The sequence below is a fragment of the Nelusetta ayraudi genome, unplaced genomic scaffold (assembly GCF_046127955.1).
Source record: "Nelusetta ayraudi isolate G7.1 ecotype Tasmania unplaced genomic scaffold, CSIRO-AGI_Nayr_v1 ptg000019l, whole genome shotgun sequence".
Taxonomy (NCBI): domain Eukaryota; kingdom Metazoa; phylum Chordata; class Actinopteri; order Tetraodontiformes; family Monacanthidae; genus Nelusetta; species Nelusetta ayraudi.
The window spans coordinates 6,028,881-6,049,201 of NW_027466069.1; the positions used below are offsets into that span (position 1 = coordinate 6,028,881).

The window sequence follows — 20,321 nt, forward strand, 5'->3', positions numbered from 1 at the left end:
TCAGTGCAGCCCGGCAGCTTTTCCATCCACATCCCAGGAGCACTGACAAGACCCTGAAAGTGGTTTCCAGTAACCTCGGAGGAGTCGGAACAGACGAGTGACATCCCATTCCAGATGAAATTGTCAGGGAAAGTAGGAGATGACTTAAATGTATGCTATTTTGTACTGTGATATTTGACTTATTTTCTAGAGTTTTATTTTCTTTCTTCCTCAAATTTTCTAATTTAAAGGAAACTAAACGGAATCACAGCTCCCCACAAAGTGTTCAATAGATACTAGAAGTTGTACTGGAAGATGGAAAAACAAGTTTTGGACATGCATTTCTGTGAACTTATAGACAAAAAACAAATCAGACTTCTAAATTTAAACAAAACTAAATGAGACTTGTTTACACAGTGTAACGGCTGTCACCAAATTGGGGTCAGAATGACTCGGACTCGGCCCCCATCAATGTTCTCTGAAAGAAATACTTTAGTCCAAATATGTTTTTATTGTTTGTTAGAATGATGGCCTCAGAATTCCAGTGATATCAATTTGTCTGCTTTCAGCCAGCTGGAAAACTGGAGACAAAAAGCATTTTTGGGGTGGTATCAAAACGTGAGAGAAGCAGCGACCACAAGTCAACCGATGATCGGGAGCTGACGTGCAGATGTTATGATACTGGGCAATAACTGTGAAAAATAACCAAATGAAATTGTTCTGTTTCCGTCAAATCGGAAAAGATGCTGGCGGAGAGAAACGAGTTTCAAATGTGAACAACATCACGCTGAGAAGGTCGGCCGGAGGAAAACCGAGGTTTCCTACGATGTGATGACATGAAGCGTAGCGCGAAATGAGCCTAAAAGTAAAAGAAAACCGCCTGCGTTGAATGCCGGCTCCGGCTGTTGGTGAAGGATTTTTCTAAGAGGGTGCGGAAAGAGGCGAAGCTTTGAGGAAGAAGTCGCCATCAGGGTTCTGGCATCTGTAGCTGCTAAGAAATGTTACATCACGTCACGTTACGTTATTGGCTCCCAGTGGTGCAGCCCTGAGTGGTGGATCCGTATCTGGACACACACGCACACACGCTCACACAAGCAAAACAACACACGCACACACACACACACACACACACACACACACACACACGGATCAGATTTTATCATATGACCGCCAGCATGTTGGCCGGAGCTCTGCCAGGTTGTCATCACCTCACTGTCATGTACACACACACTAAACACACACTCTGTTCAGCTCAGCAGCTCGCTCAGAAAAAGTGTTTCTTCCGGTGTGAGTGGAGCTTTTTGGTTGAACACAACACGCCTCCAGTGCCATGCGGGGGTTAGCCTCTCCCGCTTATCTCTGCTTAAGGTTGAAGCCGGGAGAAAAACAATTACCGGTTGAACCGGCTCTGGTTCTGGTTCAACCAGAACTACGACCTGTGAACATCACGGTTTATATTCCCACTGTCACTCTCTGTCTCTGTCTGATTCCTCTTTCCATGATTTACCCCGACTGCTCAAAGCACACGACAGTCTGTTGCTTTCTCTTTTTGATTGTGAGCGACCTGGATGCGCTTTAGGGCTCTTCACATAAAGTTTGATTGATCGCCTGATGGATTGATCGAGCAAATATTTGGGTCGAACCGTGAAGTGAAACACCAACCGGTGTGGACTGAATTGGCAAGTCCAAATTCCAACTTGAAGAGTCCTTTTTTTCCAAGGACGAAGCCAGGAAGGGAACCTGAACCTCCAGGCAGCAGCACCGTCACCCCCCGGCCGCCAGGTCTGCTGACTTTGACGTTTTTCCATTCGCTAAGTCTGACGTTAGAGTTTGCAGTCTTCAGATGTTGCCCCCCCCAAGCCCCTGAGCTGACAGCCAGGGCCTGGTGTTTACCCTCTTCCCGCTCTGGATGTTTGAGCTACCAGTGGCCTGATAAGCTTCCAGAAGTAGATAAACACATGGGCGGATTCACAAAGTCCTGCACAGAGAATTTTTCTATTTTCCTCCCTCAGAGCTTCTTGCTTAAAGAGGCCTGTTGTGGACTCATGTCTAGGTGCAGAAATAGCTCCTGCAGGTCGACCTCGTCGTTACTCCATGTCTATATATATATATGTACATGCATTTTTTGCTCCAAATCACCCTGCAGCCTGCTGAACGCGGAGGTTAACCCACCTACACCAGCTCCTGTGTGCTTTTTTTTTTTTTGTGCCAGTGTGTCTTCGCTTTCAAGTACGCTATACTCGGATACCGTATTTGTATGTTCATATAAAGTTTCCTAGGCGATTGACTCCTAATTAAACTGACCAAATTTGATATGCTGATAATAACCTTCATTACTGCAATTTTCTGTTACTTCCCCCTGGGCTGAATTACAGTCAATAAACACATCAATTAAGGCCTGTCCACTCATGGGCAGCAGCCCAACCACACAGTCTCAACACAAGTGTGCCTTTGGTTGTTCGGGTCGGGTGGAGAACTTTGAGAGGCGCATTATAGACAAGACTGTGGCGTGCTTCTCCTCTAGTCTCTTAAGAAACACGCTTCAGAGGGCACTGAGAGGGTCGCGTTTGGATTTCTGCACGGTAAAGTTTGGTTCTGGATGCTGCTGGATTTGTTTATAGGCAAATCATAAGAGCATAGATTTTTGGATTTTTGGTAAGTGGTCATCGTGTATAACAAGGAATAGCTCGGGAAGGGTTTTATTGTAGCTAAAAGTTCACTATAGAGTAAAAAATGGCAAAAACTTGATCCAAAGTCAACAAATGGAGTCAGTCGAAAACGATATATTCATTTGCCGTGAAATATGGGTATAATCATGAATACATGAAAACGTAAAAATCAAGGCAATGGAGGGAAAGGGAAGTGGTTAGCATGCTAATGTTTTCCCATATTTCTTCAACACGAGGCAGAGCAGATGACTTTCTTACCAATGGAAAACATCCAATTACCCTGTTTTAATGTCGACCCAGTCACCGGTCCAAACTACGGCTTCAACTCCTCAAATCCTTTGCAAGAAGTGATAACCGATCCTACAGATCTGCCAGGACACCAGCGGAAAAAAAACCAGACAACATAACATACCTGACAAAGAACACAAAAGCGCTCACAAATACAAAATCCTCAATAGCTGAAAATCCTCCGTATCAGCCAAGTTTGGATGAGCTTTCGGGTTTTTTAACACAAGCAGGCTGCGACACACGGTCAATTCTGTGTTGACCTGGTCAGGACCTGGACCACCCAGTCTAGCTACACTGTAACCCCCACACCCCTCTCTTCCATCACTCCTCTCCGGCTGGCCTCGTGCAGGAGGTCCCGCAGCTCGGCACACACAACACCACAGACTCTGCTATCAGGTTTGTTGGGGTGTAAAACCCGTCGCCCTCTGCCGCTCGTTAATTGAGTGTCCCGCGTTTAAGACTTGGACTGTTTTGTGTTTTTGCGGGGTGGAATTTCTCTTATTGGGGGTCGTGAAACTACCCTCCGTCCACTTTAAAAGAAGAACAAAGAATGACACTCGAGGCTTTTTTTTTTTTTTTTCCTATTTCTCTCTCGACTCTCGACTGGCTCTGGAGGCAGTTCAGGTTCTGGCGCCACAGTGTTGCCCTGCTACCAACTGGTCCCACTGGGGGTGAAGAAATCTGATCGGCCCTCGTTGGACGTGATGGACAGCAAGGCTCCCTTCCACAACGTTTAGACTCCTTTTACAAGCTGGAGATGTAAAATAAATGCATTTGCGACACATTCCATCTGGCGTGGCGGATTATGGCTTTGGCAAAAATTTGTCGGACAGAAAGAAAAAAACGAATCCCGGGCCGCCAGAGACGGCCGCGTCCCACCGCGAGCGTCGGTGTTTATGAATTTGGATCGTCGGCAGGCCTCTGGCTGTCTGCTTTAAAATAAGAGATAAACACAGCGGGATGGTTCCTTTTAGAGGGATTTCCAGAGGCACTCTGCAGGAAATGGCACTAAATTTCACCGTAACGTACTCACCAGTTTACAGTAAATGACGGAGGGGGTGTAACAGGAGCCGCTTCAAGCCCACCAGATGAGACCCATTAGGCAGAAAGCTCTCTTCCTACTACCCCCCACAAGTTTGTGTGTGCGTGCGTGTGTGTGAGAGTGAGAGAGAGAGAGAGAGTGAGAGCAGGACTGCCGACTTCACGTGTAGGAAGGTGCAGCTCTCTCTCTCTCTCTCTCTCTCTCTCTCTCTCCCTCTCTCTCTCCCTCTCTTACACACCTACGCACCCACTCACTCACTCTCACACAGGGAAACTCTACTTCCCGAGTCGTTCCATGAAAGAAGCTTGTGTTGGGGCCCATTTTTTTTTTGTTTTTTTGTTGTTGTTGTTTTTTTTTTTTCCATCGCACTCCGATGACGCATGAACGTGAACCAAGTCAGCCAGGAAAAAAAATAAAGTGCAGACCTCTGACGCCAGGGCCTTTTAAAAAGTGGATTTTGCAACACATGGCGATGACGATAAAGGTTTGAGAAGGAGCGATATTGATATTTTGAACCAAACGCCGGAAAAAAGTAAATTCTCTGTTAAATCTGTGAGTTTCACGTGTATAGAGCCTAAAAAAAAGCAAACTTGCCTTTAATGGCCAAAAAGAACTGATATATCGTTTAATCTCGGAAATATCAGGTGCTCAATCTGAATTAGGATTTTGAAATTGAAAAAATATTTTAATTTGCAACTGCCTTTAAATTTGATTTTACTGTGGTTCCTCTGAAGACTTCTTATAAGTTCTGGACCAGATTACCGGATCTCATTGTGTTTCTGGGTTCCAGCCTCTTTGAAAGCATGCAAAGCACCGCCATCAAGACGGGAACGTGCCCAGAGGTCGAGGGTCACACGCGTGACTTCCACCTCGGGAAAACATAAACGCACTTCCTGCCTTGAGCCTCGGGGCACGAACATACTGTGGTTCCGTGACGGTGGATCAGTAAAACCGGCAGGATTCATGACCTCTGTGACCTTCACTTTTAGCCTGTATGTCACATTACCGTGTCATTTGGTTTTTGTCTGCTTTTTTGTGTGTCTGCGCTCCAGCAGCCGCGCTAAAAGCAGCTCGCTCACATGACACGTCTGTGGCCAGAGTCGAGCGTTCCTGTCAAGTCTAATTGCGTCCACTCGTCACGTTAGTGGAAAACCTGCGACCGCACGCTGTCTTTTCTTCTTCCGTTCAAGTTTTTCTTTCGACTTTAAATCTTCACGAAATTGAGAGAAACTAAGAACAAGCAAGGCAAACAAAATAAACGGGCGTGTTTTAGCTTCGCTTTTTTTATGCCGCAAACACAGCGGCGTACCACACATCTCCATCGTCTGCGCATCCGCGGCCGGCAGACACAAGGGCGGCGTCACGTTTCTTCTCTCTGTTTGCCGTCTCGGCCTTCCAGCGAGCGCGGACGAGTGGATCGCGACCGCAGAGCAGCTGCCAGCCTGTAAATACCGAGCGGTGAGAAGGTGGGAGCCTGGCCAGTGGGCTGCTTTTTATATAGCTCCCATGTACAGGAGTTCATATATATATATGTGTATACACACACATATACACATGTACATACTGCACACAAGCCAGATCCAAGTGCGCGCTCCCTCTGCGTGCGCAGACACATTCAGCGGATTACGTAAGACCAAACCCGGCCTGCAGCTTCCCCAGCGGCCCCGGCAGTAACTTCTCTGCCCGCAAACATCAACAATCAATCAGCGGGCGCAATTAACGGCATTAAAATTTTGGGCACTCGCACCGCTGTGGCCAGAGGGGAGGTTCCCTCCGAGCGTTATCGTTTGGAGCCCTGTTGCACTGAATGAGTGAAGGCCTGAGTTAAAACAGTAATTGCTTCGTATTCGAATCACTAGAGGAATGTCCTTATACAGTGATTACTTGTAGCTTCTCTGGTAAACAACATATTTAGCCCTCTGTTTACAACCTTCTGCTCTTGGCGGAACCTTTTACTTGTTTTGCGTTGGACTAAAACAATGGGCGTGAGGTCACTGACTTGGGAGAGATGAAACAAAAAAACAAAAAAAGACAACGGACTTTCAGGCTTAGATTGTGCTTTTTGCTCCTTAACGTAAAAATAAGGCAAAGTGATTGAAAACACAAAAGCAAACCAAGCGGCAGGTCTTTCAAATTGCCCAACCAGCGTGTATAGCTGTGGTCGACAGATCATTTTTAATAAGAGCGTAATTTGTCCTGTCCCCGCTGAGACGACCATGTGTAGTTAAAAGAGAGACAGGGAGAGACAGAGAGAGTGAGAGAGAGAGCTTTGAAAGAGTTTGGCCGAGGCCAGCTGGTCACGCTCCAACCCTAACCTCATGAGCCGTCGGCCTCACTGGCCTCCTGCCCGGCCGCTCCCTGACAGCCAGGGAGGTGATTCTAATGAAGCGGAACGCACCGGGTCGAGAGACACTGGAGGAGAGTGGCTGAGAGAGAGAGAGAGAGAGAGAGAGAGAGAGAGGGAGAGAGAGAGAGTGGAGGAGGTGCAAAGTGATTAAATGTCTCTCTGCTCTCTGCTCTCTACCGAGTCTTTACCGTAAGTCACTGGTAACAGCTCGAAATGTTAAACAGATGGTGACGTTTGTTAGGCACAAAAACACACGTGCGCGTGCGCACGCACACTCGCTCACGCACGCACACATGCAACTGACAGGAGGGGGTAAACAAACACGGTGGCGGCAGATGCATCACCAGCAACACAGGAGCCCAGTGTTGAGCCTCAATAGGGGGAATGTGGTAGAACCTTTCACATGACCATTTGTTTCAAAGTGGGAAATTCATTAGAAGTAGGAAAAAAAAATCAGAAATTTAGGATTTGGAAGTGATTGGATGAACCGTCAAAGAACTGTTGTCCCTGTTTTCATCCTGCCAGTGGAGTTGGTTGGTAATCGTGCGAGGCTTCCTATTGGCTCCAGCAGGAAACCAATGACAAAGTAATATAAGACATGTTTTAGGAATGCTTTGTTTGAACGGCATCACATCATGACAGAGATGCATCCACGTGGACGTGGCCTGGAGCAGGAGCAGGGTGAGGAACTGCAGGAGAAACTTTTTTTCTAAAATGCAGAAACCTCAAGTGGATCCTGATGTTCAGTACTGTGTTTTTTTATTTATTTTTTTTTTTTATGGCGTATGACTGAACACCATCAAGGGTAGCACTTTTAATTTCGTTGTAAAACGCACAATGACAATGAAGATATTGTATTCTTCTACTGTAAATGTTGCCACCGCAATCTTGGCATGCAGCGTCCACGCTGATAAGCTACCGGGAGCTTCCTGTTATTAAGTTGCAACAAAACCATGGCCGTAGCTCACTTTCTTTCCTCTTCGAGGATTCGGACTGGTCTAGTTTTACTCCTGTCCACTGAAAACAATGTGTATGGGAGCTTTTTCAAGCGGATCTGCCAGGATTTTGTAATTTGTGCGAAGGTCAAGCCGTCATCTGCAGTTCCTCCCCGGCCCGAGCTTCCCTTCATCGCTCCTTCATGGAAAACCAAAGCAAATCCCAGCTCGGACAAACTGCCGCAGCCAGCTAGGGAAACGTTGCCATCCCACATTAGCAGGTAATGGATGTCTGTTTATACTAGCGAGAAGCCTCCTAATCCTGTTGTCAAGATTCAGAGTGTCATGAAAAAAAGGAACACAAAAACGAGTGGGATTATTTTTTGTGTTTTTTCTAGCACACCAGCGGAGGGTTTGTGTACGAATTTCACATGGGATCAATGAGCTACTTTTCCAATCCCGATATTTTTTTTCGCTGAGTAAAGAAACTGAGCTGAAGGTTAGTTCGCTTCTGAAAATAACTTGTTTTTGGTTGTTTTTTTTTTTTGTTCTTTTTCCCGCCGTGTTGAGCCAGCAGCGTAACCTTTGCAAAACACTTCAACGGGTTTCCACTCTGCTGCTTTATTTTCTCATTGTTTATTGCTCATTTCCATGCAAAAAAAAAATCACGGAAAACCCTGAAATCTGCACAATGTAAAAAGGTTCAATGTTTAAAGATTAAATGTCGGAATGAAACTTTTCACACATTCAACAGAGATGGAAAAGTTGGTGTGTCATAAGAGGCAAAGAGCAACAAAAGGCTCGCTGATGATGATGATGATGATGATGATGATGATGATGACGATGTGAAACGATTCTGACAAGAAACAACTGACAACTTTGTCTTTCACTTGGAAAATTTGCTTTGTTTTTTTTTCCCCGTCATTTCCCCCCTCAATTCTAAAACACCATCTCGCCAACGTCCTGCACAAAGTCACGACAGGCTTTCTCAACCGCTCAGGTTCATTTTTTAACGACTGAGGAAAATACAAGTTTTGTCGAGACTTGGGGGGATTTTATTTTTCATTGAAGAAAGAACAAAGACAAAATCACTCAAGGTTGTTTTTCTCTTTTATTGTTGCTCGTAACTTATAACTTATTATGCTACAAATACGATGACTACCACTACTACTACTACTATGACTGCTGCTACTACTGCTTCAACTACATTAGCGTCGGCTCTAAACATGGCGCTCGTCAGCTATCAGCCTGGAGACGCTGTCGATTATGTAAGAGAGCAGTGGGCCGCCCCTCCCCCCCAAAAAAGCATGAATAGTCTAATTGTTGGGACTGCTGTCTGAACGTTTGGCTCCCATTGTTGATGAAAAGAAGGATCGCACGTGTGTGTGTGCGTGTGTGTGTGTGTGTGTGTGTGTTGCACACGCACAACACTTTATAATCTGCCAAGTGTTTACACGTGGGATCCTGATGTGCACTAAACTGTGCATGGCGTCTTTTGGTGTCTGTGTTGAGTTTGTGCCCCATCCCTTCCGTGTGTGTGTGTCTGTGTGTGTGTGTGTGTGTGTAAACTAAGTTGGTGATTTACTCGAATGAACTGAGCTGGCATTTTGCTGTACCCAGGAGACCCATCTAGCACATTCAGTGCATGTGTGTGTGTGTGTGTGTGTGTGTGTGTGTGTGTGTGTGTGTGTGTGCATAGATGTGCGGGGCTGTACAGAACTGCGACCGGTGCCCAATCAATTTTTTTTTTTTTAGTCAGCAAAAAAATAGACTGCGTCATAACATAATAGCAACGATGTTGCCCCAGGAGCTTGTTTGTTCGCTCAACTCATGAGTTTCATACACACATGCGCGCGCACACACACACACACACACACACACACAAACAGTGGTGCACACTTGGCCCAGGGTTGGTTGTCGACACAGTTGCGTAACGCTCACAATCTGATGCCACATGTCAGACGAGTGGCGCAGGAGCTGCTGCAGTTTGTCGCTTTCTGACCTTCGTCTGTTTCCGCTGCTGCGAAAGGAGACGAAGACGAAGACGCGCAGCTGGAGACACTTTGAGCGCCGCCCTCCCACCACGACTTTAACATGTGATTTTATTTTGTTTCTACAATACCCGGTCGGTGTTATGCAAACATATATATTATAGTGAACCAAGTGTCCACCCCTTTGCCTCACCAGTGCTGAATCCAATGTGACGTTTTAACGTTAACGAAAACTTGCTGACGTATCAGCAGATTGCTGGCCACTTCTCCTACAATCAGGACACAATTTACGGATCTCACACACAATGTAAATGTGTTCGTAATAGGAATAATAGTAATGTTCTCGCATTTGCGACGTCAGTGGGAATGTTTTAAATATACGCGTGAGAGATATTTCACAAATAAAAATCTTGTAAAGCAGCAGCAACTTCAGTTAATCCCACTTCTTCTTTCCTGCCATTAAAAGCAGTCGGTTCCAACAGTGGGTCCATGTCACCATCCCATCCCGACAACAGCTGCTTTCTTAGCGTCCGTGCTGACGTCGTTCACAAGCTAGCTTGCTAGCTACTTCCTCATTTCGGCCTCTTTCTCGATTGTTCTGGTCACAACGAGACCAGCTGAAAATGAATCCGATCCAGATTTTGTTTTTTTTTCCAAACGAAACCTGCAAGAATGTCGTGCTCGACATCAAGTTCTGGCCATGGCGTCACACCGTTACGCTCGGTTTCGTTCCCCAGGAAAATCCCAGAACGGAGCTCTTGACTTTTGAGCCTTTCAAGAAAAAAAACAAAAAAAACATGCTGATTAGTCAAGGTCAAAATTCTGTTCGGCATCAAATGATTCAAATTGGAACTTTTCAGGATTTCGGCTCCGGCTGCCAGCCAGATGGTTTTAATCAACGGTCTTTGCATTCATTTGCACTGACAATTATCAACGTTAGCCAATAATCCCGGAAACACTCAGCTGTCACTTTTAGTGACGGGATCAAATGACTCAGGCGAGTCGTATATGCGTCGACGCCACGTGTCTCCACACGCTGCGTGTGCGCTGCTGCCGCCGGATCACCGCGGCGTATCCGGTTTCCAGTCATGTAAGTGACTGGTCCCTGGGATCCAGAGTGTGTGGACAGGAGCTGGGGGAGGGGGGGGGAGGAAAGGAACCTCGAGCGAGAGCTAAAACATGGGAGGAGCAGCCAGCGCAGCGAGGTTGACGTCCCGATGTGTCGAGTTAGAGCTCGCTGCGGCCGTAAATCAGCGGGGCGATGCACATCCAGAGCCGATGGCGTGACTCAGCAGCAGCAGAAACATGCACAGCCGTCTGAACGGGTCAGTAAGAAAGAGGCGAAGCTTCACTTCAGGTTCAGTTGGAATGGAAGGAACGTTTCTGTGGGACAAAACTGAAAAGAAAAAAAAAATCAAGAAAAGTTCATGTTGCAGAATTTTTATTGTACGTAAATGTATATGACGCCTTAACAGGAGCAACAATAAAAAGTATTTTGACCGACTCCTCGTCACAAGTCAGTGAGTTGTGAGCGTGCTGGAGATTCAACCCCAAAAAAATCCCTAAAAAAAAAACATATCGAAAAAAATTATATTGTTTTTTTTTACATACTTTTCTGAATATTTAAAAAATAAAACTTTGATAGAAATCGACACTCAAACGCACCAACAGTATTTACATACATTCCTGGACTGACTCATGAGCCCATTGACAAAGTTACCTGATTGTGTGACAGGAAGGGAGACATCTACGCACTCCCTGATTCTCTTCTTCCTTGTTTTTCTTTTCCCTCAAATCGAGCAGGAAAGTTTTGCGCTTCCGTCTGTGGACGTTTCAGAGAGAAACAGCCGTCTGTCTCTGTTTGCATTCACGGCTGATTTGGTTTGACAGCACCAATTTCGCAGAAAGGCTCACTGTGACCGACGGTGAAGAGTGTTGACGGTCGACGTCAACACTCTCATGGTTTTTGACAAACTCCTAACAGGAGGTTCAGCTGCCAATGTTGTTATTTGGCTCAAAAGAAGTTGTGCAAATCATTAATGACATGCCCGCCTGATGTCAATACATTTTCTGATGGGACAGTTTGCTTTTGAAATGATCCACGTCCGCTAATGGTAAACATTGGCTGGACAGGTTGGATGTGTTTGGAGAGCGTAGCCGCGTGATTCCCTTTTAGATAAATATTTAATTCGACTCAATGATCCGCTGTGTTTTATGCTTCGCACTTGTCTTTGGTCTGGTCTAGTGTCTGCCGGGTTGTGGCAGGTAGAGTTTCCTTTTAGAAATTTTAAGTGAATTTTGAAATGAAATGAAAGTTGCCTTGGAAAAAGCAAAAACGTGAGTTTTTGAATCTTGAGGCGGCGAAAGACTGAAATTCTGAAATCCTGTGGGACAAAAACTTGAAAAAAATGAATGCTGAAACTTTGCACAGTATTTCTTGCATTATGCTCTATGCATCATAATAGAAGCTTGTAAAAAAAAAAAAAAAAAAAAAAAAACAAATTTTTCATCTAATGTTTTATAACATGACTATGACTTCTTATGTGAATGACTTCTCCTGTGAGGGAAAGCTGAACATGAACCTAATTTTGGAAAAAGCTGCACGAAACAAAAAACACAGTTTTTTTTTTTTTTTGGTGTCACAGCTGAAGAGCGAGAGAGAACACAACACAACACAACAGGGCTGCAGGAGACACGGTGAATTCTTCGGCTTTATGGGAAGACCTGCGGACGTTTCTCACGCGTGCCAGTGCAAATTACATAATGACCCCAATGTTGCCGTAATTGGACACACGTTTCTTCCGTGCCTGAGACACAGAGCCAGAGGAATGTCTGCTGTGCACAAACCGTTCAAGGAAAAGGCCTCATCACAGCTGCTGAACACACACACACACACACACACACCTTAAAACAACATGTGGCTCCTGGTAGACGGGTTGAATTAGTAGCAGACCCCTTGATAATGTTTTCTTTTATTCATATAAGGCTCTGGACTCCAATGGACGACAAAATACAAAGCACACATCAACGTGTAAAAATACTCTGAATAGCAAATAATTCTTCCAGTTAAATCTGAATCGGACAAAAAAAAAAAAAAAAAAGAGAAGAGAAACTGTTCAAAGTTTTCATCAACAAGAAGAAGAAGACGAAGAAAAAGAAGAAGCTTATTCCACCCCGTCAGGGCGTTTGTGTCAAGTAACAGTTTTGTCTCTCTGCGGCTCCCAAACCGTTAAGTTTTTCCTTTTGTCATCCTCACCACCCAATAAATTATCACAGTACCGTGGACGTACGTATGGCAGGCCCTTTTTTTAACCGGGCCTTTTTTTGGGGGAAATTTCTTCTTTTTTTTTTTTTTTTCCGCCAACAGTGTCACGCTGTCTCTTTTCACAGCCCCTCCCACTCACGCCGCCGCCGCCCGCCAGGGCGATGAGTGGGAAGTTCACGGCAGTCAGTTTGCAGAGCGGCTCGTCCTGCTGCTTCGCGGAAAGCGGTGGACTTTGAGGTGCTTGGACAGGTGATCGCTGCGGGCAAACTTCTTCTCGCAGACGATGCACTGGTACGGCTTGACCCCGGAGTGGGAGCGGCGGTGGCGGGACAGCTCGTCCGAGCGGGAGAACCTGCGGGGAGGACAGACCACGTTACTCGTTAGTGATGAAGACGACGATGACTGTGTGTCATTCTTACATGAGGACATGGAAATCAGAAAAGGAACTTTCAAGATAACTAACAAATCTGACTGTGCAAGTGATCTCTTTGCATAGCCTAGTCTTCTTAGAGCAGTTATAAATGTGATCTTTTGTTTCATGTCAAAAATATTGTAAAATTATTTTTAAAAAGTAAATAGAACAGCAAATAAAACAGAATGTAATAAAAAAAGAAGCCATATTGGAAAACAATCTTTCTCATGTCTGCTCGAGTAAGCTTAGTAGTAGCTTAGTAGAGCTGAGTATCTGTTTAGTTTTCTATCAATAGTAATACCGTCACTGTTTATCATAAGGACATTTTGATGCTGAATGAGATGAACATAAATGTGAATAAACTATATTTAAAAAAAATTAACGTAAGAAACTGTGAAAGTTCTAAAGAGCCATATTGAAAAGGATAATTCCGTGGTTAAAAATGCATGCATGTATCATAAGTTACACATGCGTCCGCCTGAGAGGTGCAACGCTAAATGCTAGTTTAGCTCGGCAAAGAAGCGCTGCGAATCCTCGCCGGCTCGATTCCCGTCCCGCTGCACTCCGTAGACTTCTGCTAGCCTGAATATAATGGTGAAGTAGATGATAAAGTAGTTCTTCTACCTGTCTGTCTGTGTGTGTGTGTCATGTACTGGTGTATATTAGCTAAGCTGTTAAGATCAGTGAATCTGTAACACAGGCCGATTTGCCAGCGCAGTTTGAGTTCCAGTTCCAGCGGCGGCCAGGCGGCATGAAGGTGATAATTCACACGGACGTATAAACGTCACTCAGAGTTATTTCAGACCGTTTCCTCGCTTGACGTGGATTACACAACACGGCCCCGTTCGTCATTTTAACGAGGTCTAATAAAAGTGAGACAGGAGGCTTACGGAGCCAAAACTGTATCATCTACAACAGGAAGAATCACTACATTTCCACGATGATCTCTTCATCAACTCAGAGTCAATCCATTTAACTTATCACTTTTACTGTTCAGGGTAAACATTGGTTTCCGTTAAGTGCCAATTATCACATACTTTGAAACAATTTCAAAAACCTGTCGGATTTACGACATCAAAGAGGAAAAATACTAAAGCCTCATTGTAATACAATATTACGCTTATTCCCAGAGTGTCAATGACACACAACACCTCTCACACGACTGCGTTGTTGTTTTATTGAGCTACACACTTTTTTTTTTTTCTTTTTTTTTTAAAACACATTTTCACGCCCAACCCTTTGGGAATGTATTAAAACACATTGTTTGTAGAAGCCAAATGCTGTTGGCAACATCACAAGGACACCTCCCTCAACACAAAGCCATGCAACAGCAGGCTGAAAATAGATTTACTGCTGAAGTTCTGACAACTCATGCCTATGGCAGCTCTGTGTGACAGTGGAGTTTCACGCTACCTCAGCGCCCTTCGAATCTTTGATCGCTGTGAGAGGAGCTTGTCAAAATACTTTCAGCGCTTGAACGTAAAGTTCAGGCAGCTGCGGGTGCCTTGAGTCACCAGCCATAGTAAAGCACTCGGAGGGTCGGTAGTTGTTGCACTTGCAAGGGCAGATGCATGGATCCTTGTGGTACAGAACAGGTCACATCTGGCTGCGTTTGAGCTTCAATAGGATAGTTGAGCTTGGTGGACTTGGGTAAGCCAGGGAGGCAGATGGCAGTATTGCAGAAGCTCTGGTTGATACAAGGAAGGACTGGCAGGAGTTCTCTCTCAGGTCTTGTTCATCGTTTGAGTGCAAAGTCACAAGAGCAGGTGTCGACCATAGTTCCAATCCAAGAATAGAGCATAGCAGGTGATTTGCAACTCTTTTAGCAAAAGCAAAAGTTTGTGGGAAAAAGCCATCACAAGGTACAACGGGTACTTGAAAAGTGTGGCTCAGTCTCAGAACTAGTATGCAAATACTAGTTCAGCTGACAGACTACTAAATTGTCAAACTACCAACCATATTTCTTCCGTCTATATAGCTGTCAATAAAAATACAAACCAAAAGAACTGCATGCACACTTTGTCGCAGTGCCTTTTGACGATACGGTTGTGCAGTTTGAATGAATCACATCCCGGAGGGTATACATGTCGCTCCGCTGTAGCCTTCCTGTCTCAGCATGAAGCCAGGGCACGATGCAAATCGTGCAACAGCCCTTTGGTCTTACCCAACCTGGGCCGTTGCCAGGACGTGTCATGCTGCACTTTGGGGGAGGCCGTCTCGACAAGTGTTCGTCAGAAACACATCTCTTGGGTAAGACTGGTCGTGTGTGCTAACGATTCGATTTCCATCCTCCCCCTTCAAAATCTACCTTGAAGAATGTTCACTCGCCTCCATACATCTCCGGCCGGACGAGGTCGCGGAGTTTACAGGGTGGAGAGCTGTTCTGGCTTTTTTTTTTTCTGGCATCCAATCCCTTTGAAGTCCGTGGGTATCGCACCTCGAGTCCCCTGGGGCGCAGCTTGGCGTGGCCGCAACATTAAGTGTGAGTTAATGTGGGAAAACACACACATGCAGGCTTTGTTCTGTCTTGTCCCTAAACGCTGGCTCGCAGCAAACGCGGATCTAGTGAAAACAACTTTGACAGGTGGGGCTATCAGGGTTGCCAACACACCTGGAGAAGCTACAGTAACAAAGACATTAACCAAGCGAATCTCTGTTTCCCTTTGTGTCTTTTGAGCTGTTTAGTTTCTGTTCTGTCCCACTTGTGGAAATGACAGCGGTGCGTGAAAACCACTCATCAAGTGCATGAAAGGGTTTGTGCAAGCAACCATACGGGGCTCTTTAGGCGGCATTAGCGCTAAATTGGGAGTTCTTTGCAAACGACAAGTGACGAGATCTGTTTGACTTACTGTAGCTCTGGTTTCCTACAACCTGTCTGAGCTCCTCTACGCCACTCAGAGTACAGTAAACGGAAAATAAAAGGGTGTTTCCTGAGAACTGACAGACAGAACTGCCATGACCCCTCAGCTCAGACAATAACTCTCCCTATCGCCGGACAGCCGCTGCCAATAAATGTGTCAGGTGACAAGGGCAACTAGTCACCGATGACAGATGTCCAGTCCACACATGTCGCTGCCGTGCCGCTGCATTTAAACTCTTCTGGGGTTTTAAGCGGTGCCAAAAAAAATAGTACCGCGTTCCGATCTGTACACGAGTGCGTGACCGACCGTGAAACGCTCGACCGCTGCAGAGGAAGGAGGATGGAGACGTCGGCTCGGTGAAAAGAGTTTGGCCGAGAAACACAAAGGTGCCTGGCTTGGAGTCCAGCCAGGGAACTGCCACTCAACCCCGTGGGGGGAGCCAAGGGGGAGGGAGGTGAGGTTAAGCAGGCAGCACATGGATTCTATAGTGTACAAGTTTGACAGTCATAGGTGAGGCGCTCCGGATAAAGAGCAAAGCGTAGAACTGGAAACATTTTAAGACAACTATTTTTTCTAATAGTTACAAAAAAAGCTTTCACATTAAATGACTGTTAGGTATAGTAAAACATTGTTTCGTATTCAATTGTTTTAGATACCATTGTGTTTTTAAGAAATGAAGAAAATAAATATTACCGACCCAAATATCAAACCATGTGTATGTTATATAAGAATATATAAGTTCTCAAAATGATCTGCAGGTGAATGAGTTTGCTTGTAACTGTGGCTTTTTTTCTGCTTAAAAAAAATATTGAAACACTAAGCTATAGTCTTATAAATACGGGACAGAATGAAATACTCCACTTTTAAAACCCTAAAATAGTACAAGTACGCGTTGTAGGCTGAAATAAGCTTATTTTTTCCTAGACGAGTTCTGCCTTTTCAGGTAGGAAACTCTCAACTCCAATAAATCTCTGCTAATATTTGGCAAGAAGCATTTCCCAAGTGCAAAATTATACCTTTCACCACTGGAAACTGCTCAATGGCAGCAACACAATATGTGCTGTGAATCCATTACATTTACTTTTCTAACTTCCCTTTTCTTTCTGCAAAACAGAATGGTAATGTAACTTTTCCATACATCAAGACTGTATTACATAACACCTGAGTCATTGGTGTGCACCGTAAGTCGACACCCAGGTTGTTCTTGGATGTTTGCCCCGGCACGCTGTGACTGTGAAAGAAACACGAAGCGGTCGGGCGTGTAGAACTCTGGAAAAGGTGCAACGAAGCTGTGGCAGATCAGAGTCAAACTTATAGAGACTGCATCATTCTCATGCACCCATTGCCAAGAATGGCACGCTGCAACCTTCAGGGTGACACTTGCCCTAACTTAACCCCTGCCTCCGGCCATGTATGGACTGAGACACACACACACACACACACACTCACTGACACTGACACAAGAGCTATGGATCAAAAAGCTTATGCATGCCTCTCAGTCAGAAGAGTTTGAACTCAGATGCAAGCGCCGATCATCAGACAAATTTCGTAGGTCCGGAGGTGTGTCTCAAGTTCAACGGCGGCAAAACTTTGCACCTGATTCTGCAATAATGCAAAAAAAAAAAAAAAAAAAAGCGTTGCAGTTTGTGGTGAGATAGTTTGCAGACAGTGAGCAAACAAAATGAGGGGGGCGACACAGCCCAAAGGGGCCAAAGTCTGCGAGCTTCAAACACTCTGTGCTCTATCTAATCTGCAACTAAAGTTAACGTGGTATACAAGGATACACAGATAGCGAGGACGCAGCCGAGGAACAGGACAAATAATCGCTTTTTGCAAACACTCGACGGCAGTTATACCTAACCCTCCGAGGATGTGCCCTCTGCTATCTGTCGAGCTTTCTGAGTTGAACCTCTATCTGCTATTATCTCACCGTGTGTTTTATGCTTGTCCATGTCCCCGTGAAACCTTCTTCTCTCCAGTAAAACAATGTAATGTGAACAATGAAAAGACCTCCCGCTACGCAGACGACACAGACGTATCAAAAGTTTCGGCAAGTGCACATTTATGAGGCCGTGGCATCCAATACCAGCTGAGTTAGCAGATAAACATACAATGGTGTCAATTGATGCCACAGATATACCCCTCGTTCATTTGGCCTGTGATCTATTTAGGGTTTCCCAGTTGACTCCTATTTAGTCAATGGCTGTCAGGTCTTCCTGCACAATAGTGATTTCATTTACACGAAAAAAAACAAAAACACTTTGGTTTCTCCTCACCTCCATCCGCAGCCAGGCCACGTACAAGCAAAGGGCTTCTCCCCCGTGTGCCTCCGCAGGTGGGCTTTGAGGTGGCTGCTCTTGGTGTACATTTTATTGCAGCCCGGAAAGGAGCACTTGTGCATCTTGATGAGGTCCGCCACCGTGCTCTTCTGGTATCTCTGGCCCCCACCAGCCAGGACACCCGCAGACGAACTCCCGCCTAGTCCACCGACGTCCCCATGACCGTTGGGTTTGGCAGCGATGGGCACTGGTGCAATCCGGACAAACTTGGAGGCGGCCACGGCCAGGTTTTTCCTGCCACCGTCTGCAATGTTTGCCGGGGAGAGAAGCTGAGGCACCAAGGCAAAGGTCTGGCCCTGGATGTTGACCAGGAGCTGGGCGATTTTGATGTCCGACGAGCCCTGCTGGCTCTGCTGGGATTCACTTTGCTGGTTCTGCTGGGAGGAAGCATCTGCTCCGGCACTTTGGTTGGGCTCCTGTTTTATTTGTACGGGCTGGATTTGTAGGATGACCGGCACGCCGGTCGCTGCTGGTGAAGGTGAACCGCAGTCTTCCTGCTTAATCCCCTCTGCTCCACTGCTGCAAGAAGCAGGGCCCGCTGCAGGGCTGCTGCCAGAGCCATCCAAGTCAGATTCGCAATTCAGCAAACTTTTGGTCTCTGTGCAGGACAGCGGAGAGGGAGGGGACACAGGCACAGTCTGATCCGAACTCTTCGACGGCGACGGCACAAGCTCTCCCGCTAACGTCCTCAGACTTTCCCCCTCGGGTTCCTCTGATGTGGTGGACATGCCCTCGTCGCTGCCGTCCTCATCCCTCTTGACCGACGCCAACATGTTCTCCTCCAGAAACTCTTCAATCTCTTCCAGGGTGGGATGAAAGAGCACCGCTGAGGGGTCCTGCATCTCATCCAGAAAGGCCGGGAACTTGTAGCAGTCCTCTTTGGCCACGTGCTGCAGCTGCAGCTGGGCGGCACTCTTCTTGGATTCCCAAGCGAGGCCCATGGGTAGAAGTGGGAACGATAAGGACGAGGAAGATTGGGAAAATGGCGAGGACAAAGTGCTACTGCCAGAGTTTGAGTTCAGCGATGTGGCCAGGGAGGACTGTGAAAGGATGAGGTCCAGCAGGCTGTCCTGGCTCTCCCCGCCCGAGGAGCTGGAGCTTCCGCTGCCACCCCTGCTCTCATAGCCGGAAGCCAGAATGTGCCGGAGCGTTGGCGAGTCAGGGCTGGAGCAGACAGAGGAACACGGGCTGGACGAGTTGCTCAAGTCATCCTCAGAGAAGCGGGCGGAAGAGGAGAGGGTGGCCCCCTGGTATGGATGGTGGTGGTGATGGTAGTGACGGTCATAGCCACACGAGTCAGACACGGCGGTGCCCGGTGACACGTCTCCATGGGCAGTGTAGTCCGACTCCGGTGAGTCAGTGTAGTACAGGAAGCTCTCCTCGCCGAGCCTCAAGTGGTCCACCATTCCTGGGCAGGTGGATGGCAGCCGGACCCTGCGCTGCTCAGAGGACGTTTCAATGGGATCTTTGTTCGGCGAGAGGCAATGTCGCACTTTATCCTGCCTGCGAGAGACAAACAAGGTCATGAATTGTGAGGAAATTGTCGAGGTGCCCAGTGGCACCTGAGTTGGTCAACTAGTGCCGAACAGATGAGAAACTGTGACAGAGTCTCTCTGCAGGGGGTTAATGTTTAACAGCAGACGGTCTGACGTTTGAACTTCAGTGACGCAAAAGCAAAACAAGAGGATTGAGTAAAAAATTGACAGTGTGGGCAAGGGTTCGGTGCGTCCTCGCTACACCTGCTGCTTCTCTGAGTGCCGCTACAGCAGGCGGCACTTCAAAAGGAGTCGAATCGCTGTGAAGGATGTGGAATTTCAAGACTGCGTGTGTGTGTGTGTACTGCTGCAGCTGCCGGCTCAGACTTCACGCTGACCATGTGGAATCAGGGGTTCCAGTTTCTCACCACGTGTAGCATTGAAGCCACATGGTCGTGGTGTCATTGGGTGACGTGTTCTTCTCCTATCGGAGAAAAAGCGAATGCTACCAGCTTTTTTTTTCCTTTTTTTTGTAATTCCTCCTGCAGGCCACTTACGATGCCGAAGGTTATGATGGAAATCAGCATGAGAGCTGCACATCTCAGCAGGGATTGCATTGCGTCTATTTTTAAACAAACTATGCAATGCAACCACCTTTGTGCAGATTACAAACAGAGAGCTGCATGCTGGGTTGTCAGATGGCTTCTGACACCCTGAG

General features: G+C 46.4%; 1 protein-coding gene across 1 annotated transcript; it reads right to left on the minus strand.

Moving 5' to 3' along the window:
- Positions 1-12,207: 12,207 nt before the first annotated feature.
- LOC142888375 (Krueppel-like factor 15) lies at positions 12,208-19,682 on the minus strand. The gene is made up of 2 exons (XM_076026618.1): positions 18,066-19,682; positions 12,208-12,868 (listed from the first exon to the last, which is right to left on the minus strand). The coding sequence occupies exons 1-2, from the start codon at positions 19,652-19,654 to the stop codon at positions 12,700-12,702; spliced, it is 1,758 nt and encodes a 585-aa protein (XP_075882733.1). The 5' UTR covers positions 19,655-19,682; the 3' UTR covers positions 12,208-12,699.
- Between the last annotated feature and the right edge of the window lie 639 nt (positions 19,683-20,321).